Raw genomic sequence first — 19,418 nt, forward strand, 5'->3', positions numbered from 1 at the left:
TCACCTTTTTCTCTCTAGCTGCCTTTAAAACTCTTTCCTTGTCCTTGATCTTTGCCATTTTAATTATTATGTGTCTTGGTGTTGTCCTCCTTGTTTGCTTTCTGTTGGGGGTTCTGTGTATTTCTGTGGTCGATTATTTCCTCCCCCAGTTTGGGGAAGTTTTCAGCAATTATTTCTTCTAAGATACTTTCCATCTCTTTTCCTCTATCTTCTTCTTCTGGAACCCCTATAATACGGATATTTTTCCTTTTGGATTGGTCACACAGTTCTCTTAATATTGTTTCATTCCTGGAAATCCTTTTATCTCTCTCTATGTCAGCTTCTATGCGTTCCTGTTCTCTGATTTCAATTCCATCAATGGCCTCTTGCATTCTATCCATTCTGCTTATAAACCCTTCCAGAGTTTGTTTCATTTCTGCGATCTCCTTTCTGGCATCTGTGATCTCCTTCCGGACTTCATCCCATTTCTCTTGCGTATTTCTCTGCATCTCTGTCAGCATGTTTATGATTCTTATTTTGAATTCTTTTTCAGGGAGACTGGTTAGGTCTGTCTCCTTCTCTGGTGTTGTCTCTGTGATCTTTGTCTGCCTGTAGCTTTGCCTTTTCATGGTGATAGGAATAGTCTGCAGAACTGGGACGAGTGACGGCTGGAAGGACTTCCTTTCTTGTTGGTTTGTGGCCCTCCTCTCCTGGGAGAACAGCGACCTCTAGTGGCTTGTGCTGCGCAGCTGCGCGCAGACAGGGTTTCTGCTTCCTGCCTGGCTGCTATGGAGTTAATCTCTGCTGTTGCTGTGGGCGTGGCCTAGCTCCGGCAGCTACTCCAAAATGGTGGAGTCGCGTTGGAGCAGGAGCTGCTGGGAGGCTATTTATCTCCGTAAGGGGCCTCCCTGCTACCTGCAGCCCAGGGGTTAGGGTGCCCAGAGATCCCGGATTCCTTGCCTCTGGATTAAGTGACCCACCCTGCCCCTTTAAGACTTCGAAAAAGCACCCGCCAAAACAAAACAACGACCACCAAAAAAAAAAGAAAAAAAATTTTTTTAATTAAAAAAAAAAAAAAGTTTTTAATTAAAGAAAAAGGTGGTCGTTCGTTTTTCTTTATTCTCCGGTGCCAGCCTCAGGCCTCTGCTCACCGGTCGGTCTTTCTGCCCTGTTTCCCTAGTATTGGGGTCCCTATCCCTTTAAGACTTCCAAAAAGCGCTCGCCAAAACAAAACAGCAAAAAAGCAAAAAATAAATGGTCGCGCGCTTTTCTTATGTCCTCTGTCGCCCAGCCTCCAGTGCCTGCTCACTGTTCTTGCTGCCCTGTTTTCCTAGTATCGAGCGCCCTGCACTCTGGCCCGGATGGCTGGGGCTGGGTGTTCGGCAGTCCTGGGCTCCGTCTCCCTCCCGCTCTGCCTGCTCTTCTCCCGCCGGGAGCTGGGGGGAGGGGCGCTCGGCTCCCGCGGGGCCGGGGCTTGCATCTTACCCCCTTCACGAGGCGCTGGGTTCTCTCAGGTGCGGATGTGGTCTGGATATTGTCCTGTGTCCTCTGGTCTTTATTCTGGGAAGGGTTGTCTTTGTTATATTTTCATAGATATAATGTTGTTTTGGGAGGAGATTTCCGCTGCTCTACTCACGCCGCCATCTTCCGCCCCCGAGAGCCGACTTTTTAAAGACCATTTTTTTTTTTAAATAATTATTTTTTATTGAAGGGTAGTTGACGCACAGTATTACATTACATTAGTTTCAAGTGTACAACACAGTGGTAGAACATTTATATACATAATTCTAGGTTCCAGCTATCACCCTACCAAGCTGTTACAATATCTTGACTATATTCCTTATGCTATACATTACATCCCGGTTACTTATTTATTTTACCATTGGAAGTCTGTCCTTTTTTTTTTTTTTTTTGTGAGGGCATCTCTCATATTTATTGATCAAATGGTTGTTAACGACAATAAAATTCTGTATAGGGGAGTCAATGCTCAATGCACAATCATTAATCCACCCCAAGCCTAATTTTCGTCAGTCTCCAATCTTCTGAGGCATAACAAACAAGTTCTTACATGGAGAACAAATTCTTACATAATGAATAATTTACATAGTGAGCAGTACAAGGGCAGTCATCACAGAAACTTTCGGTTTTGCTCATGCATTATGAACTCTAAACAGTCAGTTCAAATATGAATACTCATTTGGTTTTTATACTTGATTTATATGTGGATACCACATTTCTCTCTTTATTATTATTATTTTTAATAAAATGCTGAAGTGGTAGGTAGATACAAGATAAAGGTAGAAAACATAGTTTAGTGTTGTAAGAGAGCAAATGTAGATGATCAGGTGTGTGCCTGTAGACTATGTGTTAATCCAAGCTAGACCAGGGCAATAAAACATCCACGTATGCAGAAGATTTCTCTCAAAACAGGGGGGGTGAGGTTCTAATCCTCGCCTCTGTTGATCCCCAATTTCTCACCTGATGGCCCCCCTGCGACTGTGCCTATCTTAGGCTGTTCCTCCCTTGAGGAATCTTACCCATCTCTGGCTAACCAGTCATCTTCTGGGGCCATACAGGGAAATGTGAAGTTGGTAAGTGAGAGGGAAGCCTTATTGTTTGAAAAGGTTAGCTTTTTACTTCTTTGCATATTTATGCCCTGTGGCTTCTATGCCCAGCACTTGTCTTGAGGTATCTTTACCACTTGGAGGAGTTATGATACTCGGTAAATTTGATATGAGGCACGAATTCTATTTAAGGGTTGTAATTAGGAAGGAAGAAGAAAAGCTATAGAAGTAGCAGACGGAAGAAAACATGGGAAGATTGATTATTTCTTTGACATATCTTCTTGTAGAGTTACTTCAGCATATATATAGGTTTTAAGCTACTACTTAAATTGCGCACACACATTAACATAATAGGAGTATAGTTACATAACCAAAGCATATCTGTAATTACCAGCCATCTCCAGTGAAACCAAGAAAACCATTAAGGCACCTTAGGCATTTGTGAAAACTTATCTATGATATGGTGGATATTGTCCAACTGAACTTGAACAGTCTGAGAGAAATCAGACAAATTCAAACAACCCATTCCTGGGGACTGTTCACATGCCATATGTTCTTTTAACAGTAAATAGTCTGTAGTTGTAAGAGTTTGGAGCGCTACAATTTGCACTTCTCCAAATTCTTGGTTGAGTTCCAACAGTATAGATCCAGTCAAATTTGTTGTTTTACTGTATGCACAGGCCAGCTTAGATATCTCCTTCCTCATTCCCATGGCAAGTCCAGGAACTGGTGGGATGAGTGCATCTACAGCTGTAGCAGTGCGTGGATCTTTGTTGGGGTTTTTTGATGATCAACTTCTGGCATGAGTCTTCCAGAGAGTGCAGATGTTGGAAGTTCTTTTTCATATCGTATCTTAGTTCATTTTCGGGGTAGCCCAATTAGGCTTTGATCCTCTGTATAAACACAAACAGACCCTTTGCCTACACTTTTATATGCCCTTTATACCCTTGTGTAGAACTCGTTGGAGGTTACCACACAGGAACTGCCTTTTTTTTTTTTTGCTTTGTTTTTGGTATCACTAATCTACACTTACATGACGAATATTATGTTTACTAGGCTCTCCCCTATACCAGGACTCCCCTATAAACCCCTTTACAGTCACTGTCCATCAGCATAGCAAAATGTTGTAGAATCACTACTTGCCTTCTCTGTGTTGTACAGCCCTCCCTTTTCTCCCGGTTCTTGCTTTTTTATCCATTCTATTACTCTATGTCTTTTGATTGGTGCATTCAGCCCATTAACATTTAGGGTGACTATTGAAAGATATGTACTTATTGCCATTGCAGGCTTTAAATTAGTGGTTACCAAAGGTTCAAGGTTAGCCTCTTTAGTATCTTACTGCCTAACTTAGCTCGCTTATTGAGCTGTTATATATACTGTCTGGAGATTCTTTTCTTCTGTCCCTTCTTATTCCTCCTCCTCGATTCTTCATATGTTGGGTGTTTTGTGCTGTGCTCTTTCTAGGAGTGCTCCCATCTAGAGCAGTCCCTGTAAGATGTTCTGTAGAGGTGGTTTGTGGAAAGCAAATTCTCTCAGCTTTTGTTTGTCTGGGAATTGTTTTATCCCACCATCATATTTAAATGATAGTCATGCTGGATACAGTATCCTTGGTTCAAGGCCCTTCTGTTTCATTGTATTAAATATATCATGCGATTCTCTTCTGGCCTGTATGGTTTCTGTCGAGAAGTCTGATGATAGTCTGATTGGTTTTCCTTTATAGGTGACCTTTTTCTCTCTAGCTGCCTTTAAAACTCTTTCCTTGTCCTTGATCTTTGCCATTTTAATTATTATGTGTCTTGGTGTTGTCCTCCTTGGATCCTTTCTGTTGGGGGTTCTGTGTATTTCCATGGTCTGTTCGATTATTTCCTCCCCCAGTTTGGGGAAGTTTTCAGCAATTATTTCTTCTAAGATACTTTCCATCTCTTTTCCTCTCTCTTCTTCTTCTGGAACCCCTATAATATGGATATTGTTCCTTTTGGATTGATCACACAGTTCTCTTAATATTGTTTCATTCCTGGAGATCCTGTTATCTCTCTCTATGTCAACTTCTATGCATTCCTGTTCTCTGGTTTCTATTCCATCAATGGCCTCTTGCATCTTATTCATTCTGCTTATAAACCCTTCCAGAGTTTGTTTCATTTCTGCGATCTCCTTTCTGGCATCTGTGATCTCCTTCCGGACTTCATCCCATTTCTCTTGCGTATTTCTCTGCATCTCTGTCAGCATGTTTATGATTCTTATTTTGAATTCTTTTTCAGGGAGACTGGTTAGGTCTGTCTCCTTCTCTGGTGTTGTCTCTGTGATCTTTGTCTGCCTGTAGCTTTGCCTTTTCATGGTGATAGGAATAGTCTGCAGAACTGGGACGAGTGACGGCTGGAAGGACTTCCTTTCTTGTTGGTTTGTGGCCCTCCTCTCCTGGGAGAACAGCGACCTCTAGTGGCTTGTGCTGGGCAGATGCGTGCAGACAGGGCTTCTGCTTCCTGCCCTTCTGCTATGGAGTTTATCTCCACTGTTGCTGTGGGCGTGGCCTGGCTCAGGCAGCTGCTCCAAAGTGGTGGAGCCGCGTTAGAGGGGGAACGGCCGGGAGGCTATTTATCTCTGTGAGGGGCCTCTGTGCTCCCTGCTGCCCAGGGGGTTAGAGTGCCCAGAGATCCCCAGATTTCCTGCTGCTAGACTAAGTGTCACAGGATGCTTCCGTCTGATTTTGGGGTCCCTGTCCGTTAAAGACTTCCGAAAAGCACTCGCTTTTCTTTGTCCTGGGTGCAACGTCTGCATGGACCCACTCACAGGTCTTGCTGCCCTGTTTCCCTAGTATCCAGGACCCCGCGCATGCACTGTGTCTGTGCTCTGGCCCGGATGGCGGGGGCTGGGTGTTCGGCAGTCCTGGGCTCCCTCTTCCTCCCGCTCCGCCTGCTCTTCTCCCGCTGGTAGCTGGGGGGAGGGGCGCTCGGCTCCCGCAGGGCCGGGGCTTGTATCTTACCCCCTTCGTGAGGCGCTGGGTTCTCACAGGTGTGGCTCTGGTCTGGCTGTTGTCCTGTGTCTTCTGGTCTCTCTTTTAGGAAGAGTTTTCTTTGTTGTATTTTCAAAAATATATGTGGTTTTGGGAGGAGATTTCCACTGCTCTACTCATGCCACCATCTTGGCTCTGCCCTCTTGCATTGAATTTTTAGATCAAATGGGGAAGTATTTGACATACTTAAAATATTGAGTGCTTCAATTCATGAACATGATATATTGTTGTATTTATGTGGGTCTTTTTAAATTCCTTTCAATAATCTTTTGTAGTTTTTCTGGATAAAGATCTTGCACATCTTTCATAGGCTTTATTCCTGTATATTTCATGTTTTGGGTGCTGCTTTAAATGATATTGTTTATAAATCTCTTTTCCTGAACGTTCATTGCTAGTACATAGAAATATAATGGATTTTTGTATGTTGACCTTGTACTTAGTGACCTAATAAATCACTTACTGACTCTAATAGTTTATAGGTTCTTTACCATTTTACAAATAAACAATTTTTTCTTCGGGGGAAAATTACAATTTTGTTTCCTCTTGATCAATTTCTAATGTTAAAACAACTTTAAATTTCTGAGATGAACTCAACTGGGTCATGATGTATTATCCTTTTAATATATTGTGGATTGCAGTTTGCTAATGTTCCATTACTTTTTTGAGATCTACAGTTCATGAGTAAGATTGACCTATAGTATTCCTTTCTTCTACAGTCTTTTTTGGGTATATGAAAGCTCTCCCAACATCATCAGTTGAGTTGGTAGATATTTAATATGTTGTTTTTCTTTGGGAGAGTTTCTATATTTGAATGTATCATATATGAATGTTTGCTAGAATTTGCTCATAAAGTTATTTGGGCCAGAATTTTCTCTATGAGAGGTTTTTATTTACAGATTCAATTTCTCGAATAGTTATAGAATGACTTGTATTTCTTTTTTGTTGTTGTTGTTCTCAGTATCTTTAGTTTGTTCTTATAAATTTATAGGAAACTTATATTCCTTTGCTTTTCCTTGAATTAATTTTTTTTATTTATTTAATTTTTTATCAAGGTATCATTGATATACACTCTTATGAAGGTCTCACATGACAAACATTGTGGTTACTACATTCACCCATATTATCAAGTCCCCCCCTACCCCATTGCAGTCACTGTCCATCAGTGTGGTAAGATGCCACACAGTCACTACTTGTCTTCTCTGTGCTACACTGTCTTCCCTATGAGCCCCCCAATACACCATGTGTGCCAATCATAATATCCCTCAATCCCCTTCTCCCTCCCTCCCCACTCGCCCTCCCCAACCCTTCCTCTTTGGTAACCACTAGTCCCTTCTTGGGTTCTGTGAGTCTGCTGCTGTTTTGTTCCTTCAGTTTTGCTTCGTTGTTAAACTCCACAAATGAGGGAAATCATTTGGTACTTGTCTTTCTCTGCCTGGCTTATGTCACTGAGCATAATATCCTCTAGCTCCATCCATGTTGTTGCAAATGATAATATTTGTATTCTTCTTATGGCTGAATAGTATTCCATTGTATATGCGTAGCACATTTTCTTTATCCATTCATCTACTGATGGGCAGAACTACTTGTATTTCTATTTCATCTAGTGCTAGTTTTGATAAATTTTATCTTTTAGGAATTTGTACTTTTTATCTAAATTTTCACATTTATGAACATAATATCTATTTGTTATCTTTTTACTTAGTTCAGATTCTGTAGTAATGATCCTGTTTTCATTCTTTATAATCATTCTCTGTGCATTCTGTCTTAATTCCTTGACCAGACTGTGTATTTTATAAATTTTCTGGTCGTTTTAAAGACTCACCTTTTGACTCTGTTGATTCTATAGTGCAGTTACCTTCTATATCATCAATGTCTGCTATTGTTTTTGTTTTGTCATTTTTCTAGCTGTTTGGGTTTTTTAATGTTTGTATTGTTTTTCTAAATTATTGAGGTGGATGCTTACACTGTCAGTTTCCAAACTGTGTGCCCGGGTGCCCCAATGTACAACTACAAACTTACAGGGCATCATGGGCTATTCTGAATTTTTAGGGAAACATGGCATACTCAAAACATGTTGAATACTTTACAAGTTACTAGCCTGATGTAATTCAAGCTTCAACATCAGCTCATTAGATCTTGTTAACTGTTCAGCACTCCCAAGCAGATATTTGTTTGTACAACTTTTCTTGTTATTCTTATAGGGGTATTAGTTCAAATTACCTTAAACACCATTACTGGAAATGGAAGTTGTGGATTGGTGTGCTAATTAGCCTATATTTTTTAAGGCGAGGATCAAAACATCTTTCCTCTGTATTGAAGAAGTTGGTTATAATTACTTTACTAATTGTAACAATTATTGTTTACAGTAGTTACCCCTCTTTGAGTGTTTCCTGTGTTGGTAGTATTAATATCCATCAGTCTGGGTAGTATTATCTTACCAGTCATTTCTTTCAGTGTATGACTCTATGATTAATTTACTCTTTAAACTACAGTTTTCAGGAATTGACCTGGATCAGGCATTATTCCAGCCCTTCCCATCAGAAATTGTATTTCAGAACTACACTCCCTGTGAAGTCTATGAAGTTCCACTGATTCTGAGGAACAATGACAAAGTGAGTATGTTCACTGGGATGGCTGCACCCTTTATGGATATTTAAGAAAGGATTAAATAAAATGGGATTCTGTAGGATCTTAGATAAATTCGTTAATTTGATAGGCCTAGGAAAACAGATGAACACACACACTTTGACTTTAAGTTTAATGGAGACAAGGCTATGTTTATTTTTGTTGTTGTTGCTATATGTTCAATCCCAGGGCAGTGCCGAATATGGTAAACTCCCAACATGTGCACTAACATTTCGTTAAATAAAATATTGTCTACATGAATGTCATGAAGTTCTCATGTGTGAACAGTTGGGCTAGGTTTTCATTTAAGACCAGACAATTACTATTTGTGTTTATATGCCTTGTATTACAGCCACCATTTCCCCAATTGAAGATATAAGCTCTGCTCATATGAATTATGGTTGTTAAGCCAATTCATATGTATTCTACAACTGTATATATACATTTTAAAACTTAAGAAAATGGAGATCCCTTTCCCCACTTTCTATCTTTTCCCTTCTATCTCAGAAAGCTTTCAGATTTTGTCCACAGATAGTTTTGGACAGCTTCTCCCACTGTCTGTACCTTTTCTCTTTGTGGTTGCAATTGAAGATTTCTTCTCCATCCTTATGCATTTTTCTTCTGAGATGAATTAGGGTTTATTTCAAGAAAAAATATTAAATGCCTGAAGATATCCTTGACATCAAACAATAATGAACACAAGAGTAATGTGGGAGGTCAGCATGAAGCAGTTAAGTGTGAAAAGTAATCAGATGGGAAGGAAGGCATCTGAGCAATGTTAAATTGAGTATGAAGGCAAGAGGAACACTTACAGAGAATGTGGAGGCAAAAACTTCTAGCTGTAAGAAAAAGGCAAATGGGAAGCTGTGCAGTTCTGTACGGTATTATATTCAGTGCAGTATTGTATTCAGCTCATTAAGGGAGTCAGTGATGCCTTTTAGAGGTCAGTGGGGGTGACCGAGTGACAGTAAAGTCAGACTGTGGAGAAAATGGCACATTTCGTTCTTAGCTGCTGGAGTGCTAGCAAGAGAAGCTCATGAAGCAGAAGCTAAAAGGATAGGCAGAGAGAAGAATTTTCTCACTTCCATTCTCTTTTTCCCTTTCTCCACTAATTTTTGACCCTTACTTAGGTATTTTTAGGCTATTAAAGACAGAAAGGAACTAGAGAAAGGGTACTTTGGCCACTCCTCCCTGGCCCCAAACAAGAAACAATTGTCAGTGGGCATACATGAGGAAGTCAAGGATACAGGGCGTGTGTAAGTTTTGTCTGCCAAAGGGCACTCAGTTCTCATGGACAACCCAACATGTCTTGATAAGATGCTGCTATAGTTTTGGACCTCATGAAAGGAAGGTCCCCATCCAGGAAAGTCCAGCTACCAACAAGCAGACAGATTTGTTTAGGCTAGGCAGGCTTGTCCTTGGGTGAGTTATTCCCAGAACCATTGTAGCAGTTGGCTTGTAAGTCTGCTTCTCTGCTTCCTTGTCATGGATTCATAAGGAACCACTGGGATAGATTTGGAGCACTGAGAAATGCTTCCTGTGCCATTTACCTTCTATTTGTTTCCTCATGAGCATGGAATGCAAAAGACGGAGACTGTTGAGTCATAATTTCTCTCACACACACAAGGTGAGAATATGCCATTAATACTCTATGAGCCACGACATGATTCTCCTTGGGATACAGTTATAAGCACCCAGACTCTGAGTCAGACTAATCTGTGTTCATATTCCAGCTCGGCAGTCTCCCATCTTCAGACCTTGGCTAAGCCTTTTACTTCTCCAAGCCATGGTGGTAATAGTGGCACCCATTTCAATAGGCTGTTTGAAATAATAAATGAGATAGTGAATTTAAAGTGTTCAGCTCAATGCCCATCACATAGTAAGCACTAAACCAATATATTATCATAAGTGTTGCTGGTGTTTTCCTTTCTAGTGTTTAATCCATAATTATGCTCTTACTGAAAGTTTCCCAACAATCTTATATAGTGCATTCCACACAGCATAAATGCCACTGCACATTCCCCTTACAGCAAAGCTAAATCTATCGCCATCAGACTTGCACACCCTTCTTCCTTGCCGCCCCTCTCCCAAGTCTTAAGATCTGTCTGAATTCTCTCTGCTTTTCTTCTTCCCTCACCCATTTGGGTTTCAGCTTTGAGAGGTGGTGGGAGTTATTTTTCCTTCATTTTTTACCTGGGACTTCTAGGTCAAGCTTGACTATGGTTAACTTTCTTCTGCCCCCTTTGGGTCTTTAAAAAATCAATCTTCTCCTTTTCCTTATGTCCCTAAGGCCTTCAACCCCATTCTCCTCACAACTGCATTTCTTTTATTGCTCGGCACCTTTCTGTGCTCTGGGCAAGGCAAGCATAGCAGAGGAAGATTTGAGAAGAATGTAAGTATTTGAAGTTGCTGTGACACTGGCCCTAGGGATGTTGTACAGCTCTTTTGTTCTTGCTTCAAGTGGTGTTTCCTTAGGACAGCCCCATAGAAAGGGTAAGTAGAATTAGGCGGGGACTCGACTCCCAGCACTGTGGCTTGGTGAGGCTGTAGCACTTGGGGCACGTGCCTGTTTCCACATCTGCGGAATGGGAGTCATAGTGAGGCCTGGAGGTTATTGTGATGATCAGGTGGCACAGCTTGTATAGTGGATGGCCCATAGCAGACCACAGTAAGTGTGACTTCTCCCAGAGCAGTTCTCAACTGTTGGGAAATCCACCTTACGTGCACTGTGTGGGTGAAGTTTTAGATGATGAAACAGTTCATCCTTGAAGATAGTCACATTTAAATAATAAAATGAACAGAGACCAGTAACAATAAAAATGAGTGATAATAGTAGTGTTAAGAAAAACTAAAGCTAAAATGCATTGAGTGTTTACTTTGTGTGAGGCTCTGGGATAAAGAGATACTGTCACTTCCTTTTATAGTTGAGGAAACTGAAGTTCAGAGCTGACCCAGGTCTCATGGCTCATAAGTAGTATGTGGAGATTTCATGTTGAACTGCAAAGCCTGTACGTTTTCTTCTGCTTTTTCACATACACATTGTCCACCATTGTGTGTTTTTCTTGCAGATTCCAAGGATGGTGAAAGTTGTCGAGGAAAGTTCACCTTACTTTAAAGTAATCAGCCCCAAAGATATCTGCCACAAAATAGCTCCGGGAGTGCCAGCCGTATTCCGAGTCCTGTTCACTCCAGAGGAGAACAAGGTAACAGCACCACTGGCAAGAAGCTGGTTGAGTGCTTGTCACTGGCAGTTTGCAATTCTGAATATTCATGGTGGGGGTGGTGGTAGTGCTATTGGTTATGGTGTTGGTAGTAGCGGTGTAGGTTCAATGACGGCAGTTGTGTTACTGATGGTGGTGTTGATGGTGTTGATGGTGTCAGTAGTGCGGTGGTGGTGAGAGGAGTGATAAGGATCGGGGAGGGCAGGGGGTGTCCTACCACTGGGAATGAGTAGAAGATTATCAAGCAGTGCTGAGGGCTTATGTGAGCTGTAAGGAGCCAGGGTGTAAAGAAGAGTAATCCTTCTGGAAGCTTCCCACCTCTGGCACTGACCTAGCATATTTATATTTGACTGCATGGCTAGAGGGGCACCAAAAAGGAAAAGGAATGGTCCAAATGCAATGAGCTGAGACAGAGCATAAAGACTATGGCTTCCTGGCAGTTTGGATGCTATTTAGATATATCCCTCCTCTCTGGATTCCAACTATTATAGGAAAGAGACCCCAAATCTGAATATTGGCCAAGTATCACTCTCATTAACAACAAAAAATGTGGCAGGGATCTGAGGCCCAGAGTGGGCCTCCTCCTGCTCCCCAGTGACTGGCAGGTAACTAGTCCTCTGGGAAGGGCTGACGGAGCTGTCTCCACGCATGAGCACAACATGGGCTGAGAGCAGAGACCTGCCTGGTGTGCCTACTCCTGTCTGCACACAGGCGGGCTGGAAAGAGCCTGAGTTCAAAGAGAGCCCATGGTGGTGCTGAGGGGCATCGAGCCCATTCTCAGGCTCTCCTCAGTCATAGAAATTTCATCTCCTCCTGGAAGGAAGGGCCATCTAAGGGGGACTGCTGGGGGAGGCTCTGTCCCAGTGCTTCTCCAAGAGCATAAAATCACGGGCTGAGTTTTCCTCTGTGTGGTCCACAGGGGGGACGTGTGGGGAGGAGGACAGGGATTTTACCAGCCTGCTTGAAGGCGTAAGACAAAAAACACGGCTTAACGAAATGTCAGGTTCCGTACAGTGTTACCAGTGTGTGTGCTTATCTGTATTGTGCCATTATGATTGGAATCAAAAGACCATAATAGAGACAGAGAGAACTAGCTTTGAATCTCTGCTTCTCTGTCACTAATGCTTGTTGGCTGTTAATGCCCATTACCAGTATTCCTGTGGTTAATTGTTAGTGTTTCTGCTTTTCTGGAGAGCAGGAATAGAGAATTGAATGTGGTCTGCCAAGCATGTATTCTCACCACTGTAGTGAGTGGTCAGAAATTCCATCGTAATCATACTGTTGTTATTATCTTTCCACTTTGTGGTATTGCTATTTATTTCCTGAGTTGCATTTATGGACCTGTAATTTTGTTTGGGCACTGTTGAAATAAATGAAAGGATAAATAGCTCCAAAAGCAGTGTGGTTTTTTGTTGTTATGTGTTACTGAAATCCTTGTTTTTTTCTCAAGACTCTGTTTCTGAATACTATCTGTGAAGAGAATGGCACCTGGACTTAGTTTGGGTGTCAAATTCCCACAGTCATTTCTGGAGGAAGCTGATTATAAGCCTTTGTGCATCTTGAAATATAAAGGTTGCTGGATTTGAGGAGTTGGAATCTCTTGATTATTTTGCATGCTGGAGAAATATGTCTTCTATTGGACAAATAGGTAGTCTGCAGGTGGTCTTTCTGAAAAAGGGAACTTTCTGAGGATGTGGAATGTTCTGTATCATTGATGTGTGGGTTATTTGGATGAATCCATTTGTCAAAATTGTTCATTTAGTATTTATGCTTTCCAACGTATCTAAATTTTATCTTTAAAAAGCTGTAAAAATATAATAACAGTGTAGATGAAGCCAGAATGACAGAATGTTAATAATTGTTGAATCTGGGTGACAAGTACATGGGGTTTTATGCTATGTTTTCGTTGTATAGTTTAAATTTTTCCCTAATCAAAAGCTAAAAGTCAATCTCAAAACTTTGATTTTTCCTAAAATAAACCTGGCTCTAGTTATTCCTCTGCTGCATTGTGGAGTAGCACGTCAGGAGGGGGAGCCGACTGAGAGAGGATGACTGCAAGGTGCCGAAATTGGGATTCTCCAGCATGTCCAAGCATCCTCTCCCAGTTTTTCAAAGCTAAGAAAGAGAAAAAGGTTGTGTTACTGCTTACCTATACTGCAAACAAATAATCAAAATGTATTTTAGGTATGTATGTTAGGTGTTACTTTATAAATAAGCAATGCTAACATTCCTATTGAGGATTATTACCTGGTTATATCTTGTGGCTGCTTGTCTTACTCCTAGCTTTTTCATTCCCTCTTACCATTTTTCTTTTTCTTACCATATTTGAAAGTCAACAAAGGCTATGTGCACGAATGAGTAGACAGAGTGAGAATGGCTACCTCTGAGACGTGTATCCAGTTTTGGTGACATTACATTTTGTGTTGGATTTGGGCTCTAAGCTAAAATAGAATTTACAGAATCACTTTTCTAAGAACATAGTGATTTCTCCTTTTGCTGACAGTCCAAGAGTGATGGTGGGTATTTAGGGAAGCCCCTGCTGCTCGTCTTGGTCCCTTTTCTGCAATGTTCCTGATACCCTGGCACTATCAGCAGGCCCTACTCTCGGTAGTTCTTCCCGTTGTCTGGGTATCTCCATATACTCTTTCTGTTGGGAAGCCAACAGGACCATTCACAGGATGACCAGCTGGAGTCATGCCATCTTTAGTGCTTCTCCAGAATGCTTCAGAGCAGTAACTTGAACAGGATTTATTTTAGGAAAAATGAAAGTCAATCTTTTCACTGTGTCACTTTTTCTTCCTCTGGTCAAATTGATAGCCGATGTACATACGTATTATTTTTTTCTTCTTATCCCCTGCTGATCTGAGCACACTCCATTCTCATTTACCCTCCTCACATCTGCAGGGTGAGATATGGAAATTGCAGCATGCCACAGCTTAATAAACCAGTCCCCTTTCAATTGGATTTTCAGCACCCGTGTATATTAGCATGTCCAAGATGATAATGTAATTTACATTTTTCCTGTCATCTATTTTTCTGGCTTCCTGGGGGTTGAACTCATTAAGAATGCCAAATAACAGGTGCAGCGAATTCACTTTGGCTTTCCTTATCTCTGCTTTTCATACAGGCTTTAAACAAAAAAGTTTGGATATGTTATTAATCTAATAATTCTAGTGAATATGTCATGTGTGGTAGAAATATCATAGTCAATGTTACCATCACACTATGAAATTCTGGAACCTGGCATTTTTCTTGACCTCTTAAATTTGTATCTTTACTATTAAAAGGAGTATGAAAAATATTAGGCTTTTGTAGGAAAACAAAACTGGGTACTTCATTGGACTTGAGAAAGCATCCTTTAGTAGAGAGTTGTCACATGGAAATGGCAGCAGTGGTTTGAAGAAAATAAGAAGTGATACACTCTGCCACATGAGGTGACATTGAGGATGGATGGTACGCTAGAACAGGAAAGCAGGAGGTTTAGGAATTTGGGTCTTTCATAACACTGTGGAGCCACCATACCAACCTGGCATGCCTACCTCTGGACTTCTTTCTGGAAGAGAAATAAGCTTTTATCTACCTAGTTTAAGTTGTTTTTATTTTGTTCTGTTCCCTGTTACATGTAGCAGCACCAAACCCTGATGAGTAAATACAGGGACAAGAGGCTACTATAATGGTTTGGGTAAAAGACTAGGATGAATTGGACTAGGGTGGTGACAGTGAAGGTGATGAGAGTGGCCGGATTGGGACATGTATTTTTATGGTAGAGCTGTCAGAATTCGCTGATAGATTGGATAAAGCGTGCGAGAAAGAAAGGAGTCTAGTTTGATTCATGGTCTTTTGGCCAGCAACTGACCAAGTGTTATCACCGTTTACTGAGGTAGGGAACAGAGGAAGAAAAGCGGGTTTGTGAGGCTGGGGGTGGACAAGGTAGGGAATCCAGAGCTCTGTTTTTCATACGTTAAGTTTGAATTTCCCTTTAGATATCCAAATAGAAATGTCAAGTAGCAGTTAGACACAATTATCTGCTGTAAAAGGGAAATACTGGGGCTAGAGACAGATATTGGAAACCATTAAAGATGGCACTTTCCACCAGGGGGTAGAGGAGATGATGTTGGGAGCGTGTGTGGATAAGGAGGGGGCTGGGCAGAGGAAGAGATGCCAGCAGAGGATGGCACTAAGAGAGGGTCTTCAAGAAGTGGGAGGAGATCTGGAGATGGCTGTGCTCTGGGATCCGAATGGATGAAGTATTTCAAAAAGGAGGGAGAGATCAACAGTGTGGAAAGCTATGAAAAGTAGAATAAAATGAAGATGTGGAATTAGCCACTGGATTTGGCAAAGCCATTAGCGACTTTGGTGAGCAGAGTTTTTGTGGAATGTTGGGTACGGAAGCGTGGTGGGTGGGTTGAAGGGAGAATGAAAGTGTGGGGGTGGTGACTGATCAGTTGCATTTCAGGTCTGATTAAGACTTCAGTGCTCATACTTCCCACTGAGGCGCAAATTTCAGATTGAGAAGATACTGTATAATAAATACTTTCAACTGGTTAGGGAATTGATAACATTTTTCAGGAACACTGAGTATTAAATTCACTGACTCCCTAATCAGATCTAGTTTTATTCTGTTAGCCATTTCTCCATGAAGTTTAGGAGTGAAGAAAAGGCAGAAAGAGGGCTTCCCACCTTGGCCGGCTTGCCCTTGAATGCCTTGAAAAGTATTTGGTGCAGCAGAAGACATAATTTTCCTTCACTTCAGACTTGAAAGGATAGAATTATTGCCATGTTTGCTTTCTATCATGGAGCTGGTGTAAAATCAAGATTCATTCTTTTCACTTTTCAGAAAGACAAATCTGCCATTTTCATATTCTACTTTTTCTTTTTTTAAGTTTGCAAGGAAGGCTAAAGGGACAAAAAATGGATTGGAGGTTTCATCTGGAGAGCATTGTCATAGGAGATAACATTATAGCTATATAATTCATAGCTAAAATTCTGATAGTAGAGGGGAAAAGTCTCCAAATAAATATCTGGGCTCTGAACAGTGGCTTGCCTACTCTGAATCTAAGTAGTCTGAAGGGAGTGTATTGCTTAGCTGACAAAGCCTCCCCAGTCGTAACACCTGAACTAATTTTAAGCCCGTGAACGATACATAACTTTTTATTGAATAATCTAATATAGTCGTTAAATCCAAAGCTTCAGAGATTAGAATACGTTGTTAGGGAGTTGTTTAAAGAACTTCTTCATATTCTTTTATGAATTTGTGAATTGATTATGAAAAAAATATATAATTCTGATCAAACTTCAAATCTTCCCAGTTTGGAAATTTGAATAGGTTTGAAAGTATCCCTGTGGATATTTCCATCAGTCTCCTAAACTATTTTAAGCTGTTTGCAACTCCTTATAGAACAAGGCAGAGAGTATGTAAATCTAGAATAAAGACAAATTTCTCTTAGCCTGGATTCAGCAGCATCTTTTGTTCTTTCTCTGAAAGCCTCAGTTAACAGTGAGCCCCCACACGTGCAGGAGCCCCCCAGGTTCTCATTCCCAACAAAACCTTTGCTTGCTGGGTTCAATCTCCTAAGAAAACATGAAAATAGTACTTATCTCTTTAGGATTCTGATATAATCAGACTAGACTGTTTCATTGTTGAATTCTGTGGGGTTTTCTAGAATCAAATATGCTTAGTGTAATTTGTACTTCATTATGTCTGAGTAGTCTGATTTTTGAGCCTGGCATTACCATCTATAAACTAGAATCAATCAGAGAGCTGAGTCTAACAACTCAATTTTAATGAATTTCATGAATATTGTCGATGAAGTTTTATTATTTGTTCCGACCTTAGGACTTTTACCTTTGTAATCCCCCTTGCCAGAACACTCCATTCCCAGATCTGGCCTGACTGGCTCCTTATGCTGTTCAGGTCTCCATGCGCAAAGGTCACCTCCTCAGGGAGGCCTCCTTGGCTGTTCTGACCTAAAGCAGCCCCTGCCTGCATTAGTACTTGCCCATGTTTTATTTTCTTCAAAGCCCTGTTGTTTTCTGAAATTGTCTTGTTCTGTTGTTATTATCATTATCAGGTTTATCATTATTAGTATCCTAACAATACGAGTAAGCACAAGTTGAGTTTTTCCTATATGCCTTACACAAATCATTGAATTTAATACAACTTTTTAATAATGACAGCTAACACACTGATTGAGGATTTATTGCTTGCAAATCCTAGGCTCAGCATTTACCGTCCTAGGCAAGTCGATGTCATCTCTTGCCTGGACTATTGCAATGGTTTCCTAACTGGCCTCCCTTTTCCCATTTTAGCCTCCTTACAGTTTTTTGCCCCCATAGCAGCTAGTGATTTTTCCTAAAACATAAATCAAGTGCATCGTGATCACCTTTCGGCATCATGAATGCTTTTAGCCAGCTTAGGTCCTAACAATGGCTTACAAGATGCTGTGTGATCTGGCCTCCCACAATATCCCTGCTGTAGCTCTAATCTCTCCTTAACTTGTTCCTCTCTGTCCACAGGTTCCAAATCACACTTCCCCAGATTGCCACCCACCCACGTGGCTTCCCTTTTTACTTCCCTCAGGTCTCTGCTGAAACGTCACCTCCTCAGAGAGGCCTTTCCCAGCCACCCTATGTGAAAGAGCACCCCACTCACTCTCTTTCCCCTTGTCAGGCTTTATTTTTCTTCACTCACCACCACCCAACATTACATCACTCATTTTCCTACATTCAGCAACTATTCTGGGGATATTTGCTAAGTACTAGGTCCTGTTTTTGGCACTGGATATACAGAGCAGACCTTGGGCAGAATCTCTGCTGACTGGGAGCTATTGATGGAAGCATGTGACAGACTGAGTAAAAAGGTGAATACATGCCATTATTTGCTGGCTTTGGAGAAAATTAAAGAAGGACCAAAGGCTAGGGAGTGATGGGAGGAGCTACGCTTAAAATAGGGCATTTGGGGGAGGTGTCAGAGAGAGTAGGACTGTGCAATGTCCTAAGGGAGAAATGGCTAGAGGAAAGCATGTGCTGGGCAGACGGAACATCCTGTTTGAGGCCTCTGAAGCAGGAGCGATTCCAGCATGCTCAAGGGGTAGCAAGGACGCCGGCACCTGGAGCAGACGAGTGAGCTGAAGAGGAGATGTGGCCAGAGAAATGACAGGGTATCAGACCACTCATGAGCCCTCCAGCTCTCAGCTTGTAGGATTTTGAACAGAGGAGCAACCTGAGCTGACTTACATTTTAACTGGATCCCTTTGGCCCTTGTGTGAAGAATAGACTTTAGGGGGCCAAGGGTTCAACTAGAGTCTGGTTAGCCTGGAAAGATTGGAGTGCCAGGGTGGCAGGGTGGAAATGGCGAGAAGTGATCAGGGTCTGGATGTATTTTGGAGGTGGGTCCTACAGGATTTACTAACAAATTGGGAAATTAAGCAATCGAGGATGCCTCCTTCCAAGGTTTTCCATCCAAGCCACTGGAAGGACGGAGATGCCAGTACCGAGACCAGGAAGCAGTGAGGAACAGATTTGGGGGGAAGAGTAGGTCATCTGCAGGGCCGCGGCCAGCACTGCAGAGCCTTTGTGGGCATGAGGACAAAGCTCCCACTCTGGGCTGATGCTGTTGGAACCAGCAGAGTGGGCTGGGCTTTAGCCCCCATTCCTTCCCCTCCACGGGGCATTCTTTATGCACAGCTACAGGCAGTGGCATTACCCAGGGCTTAGGTTTGGCACGTGGTAAGTTTGTCTGCAGTGAGATGCTGACTGGGCAGCTGAGTGTCAGTATGGAGTTCAGGGAGGCAGAGAGACTGCAGGTGTACAGACTCTGTCCTGGGATCGTTCCTGCTGTTGTATTTTAATGCCTATTTATATATGTTTTACATTGTATATTAGATATACTTTACTTACCTGTTCATTGCATTCTCCATCATTATGCAACATCATTATAGAACTCCTTATGTAAGCTCAAAGTGGTCCACGTCTTTGTTTCTTACTCATTTGTATTCCCAGACCTAGCTCAGTGCCTGG

At 41.7% G+C, this 19,418-nt stretch overlaps 1 protein-coding gene across 1 annotated transcript in view; it reads left to right on the plus strand.

Annotated features, from left to right (window-relative positions):
* HYDIN (HYDIN axonemal central pair apparatus protein) overlaps window positions 1-19,418 on the plus strand; it is a 377,997-nt gene that overhangs the window by 99,602 nt on the left and 258,977 nt on the right. Inside the window, exons 6-7 of the mRNA XM_057493202.1 lie at window positions 8,046-8,165; window positions 11,247-11,381. Coding sequence (XP_057349185.1) covers window positions 8,046-8,165; window positions 11,247-11,381 — 255 coding nt within the window. The remainder of the gene's footprint in view (window positions 1-8,045; window positions 8,166-11,246; window positions 11,382-19,418) is intronic.

The sequence above is a fragment of the Manis pentadactyla genome, chromosome 15 (genome assembly GCF_030020395.1).
Source record: "Manis pentadactyla isolate mManPen7 chromosome 15, mManPen7.hap1, whole genome shotgun sequence".
In the NCBI taxonomy this organism is placed as follows: domain Eukaryota; kingdom Metazoa; phylum Chordata; class Mammalia; order Pholidota; family Manidae; genus Manis; species Manis pentadactyla.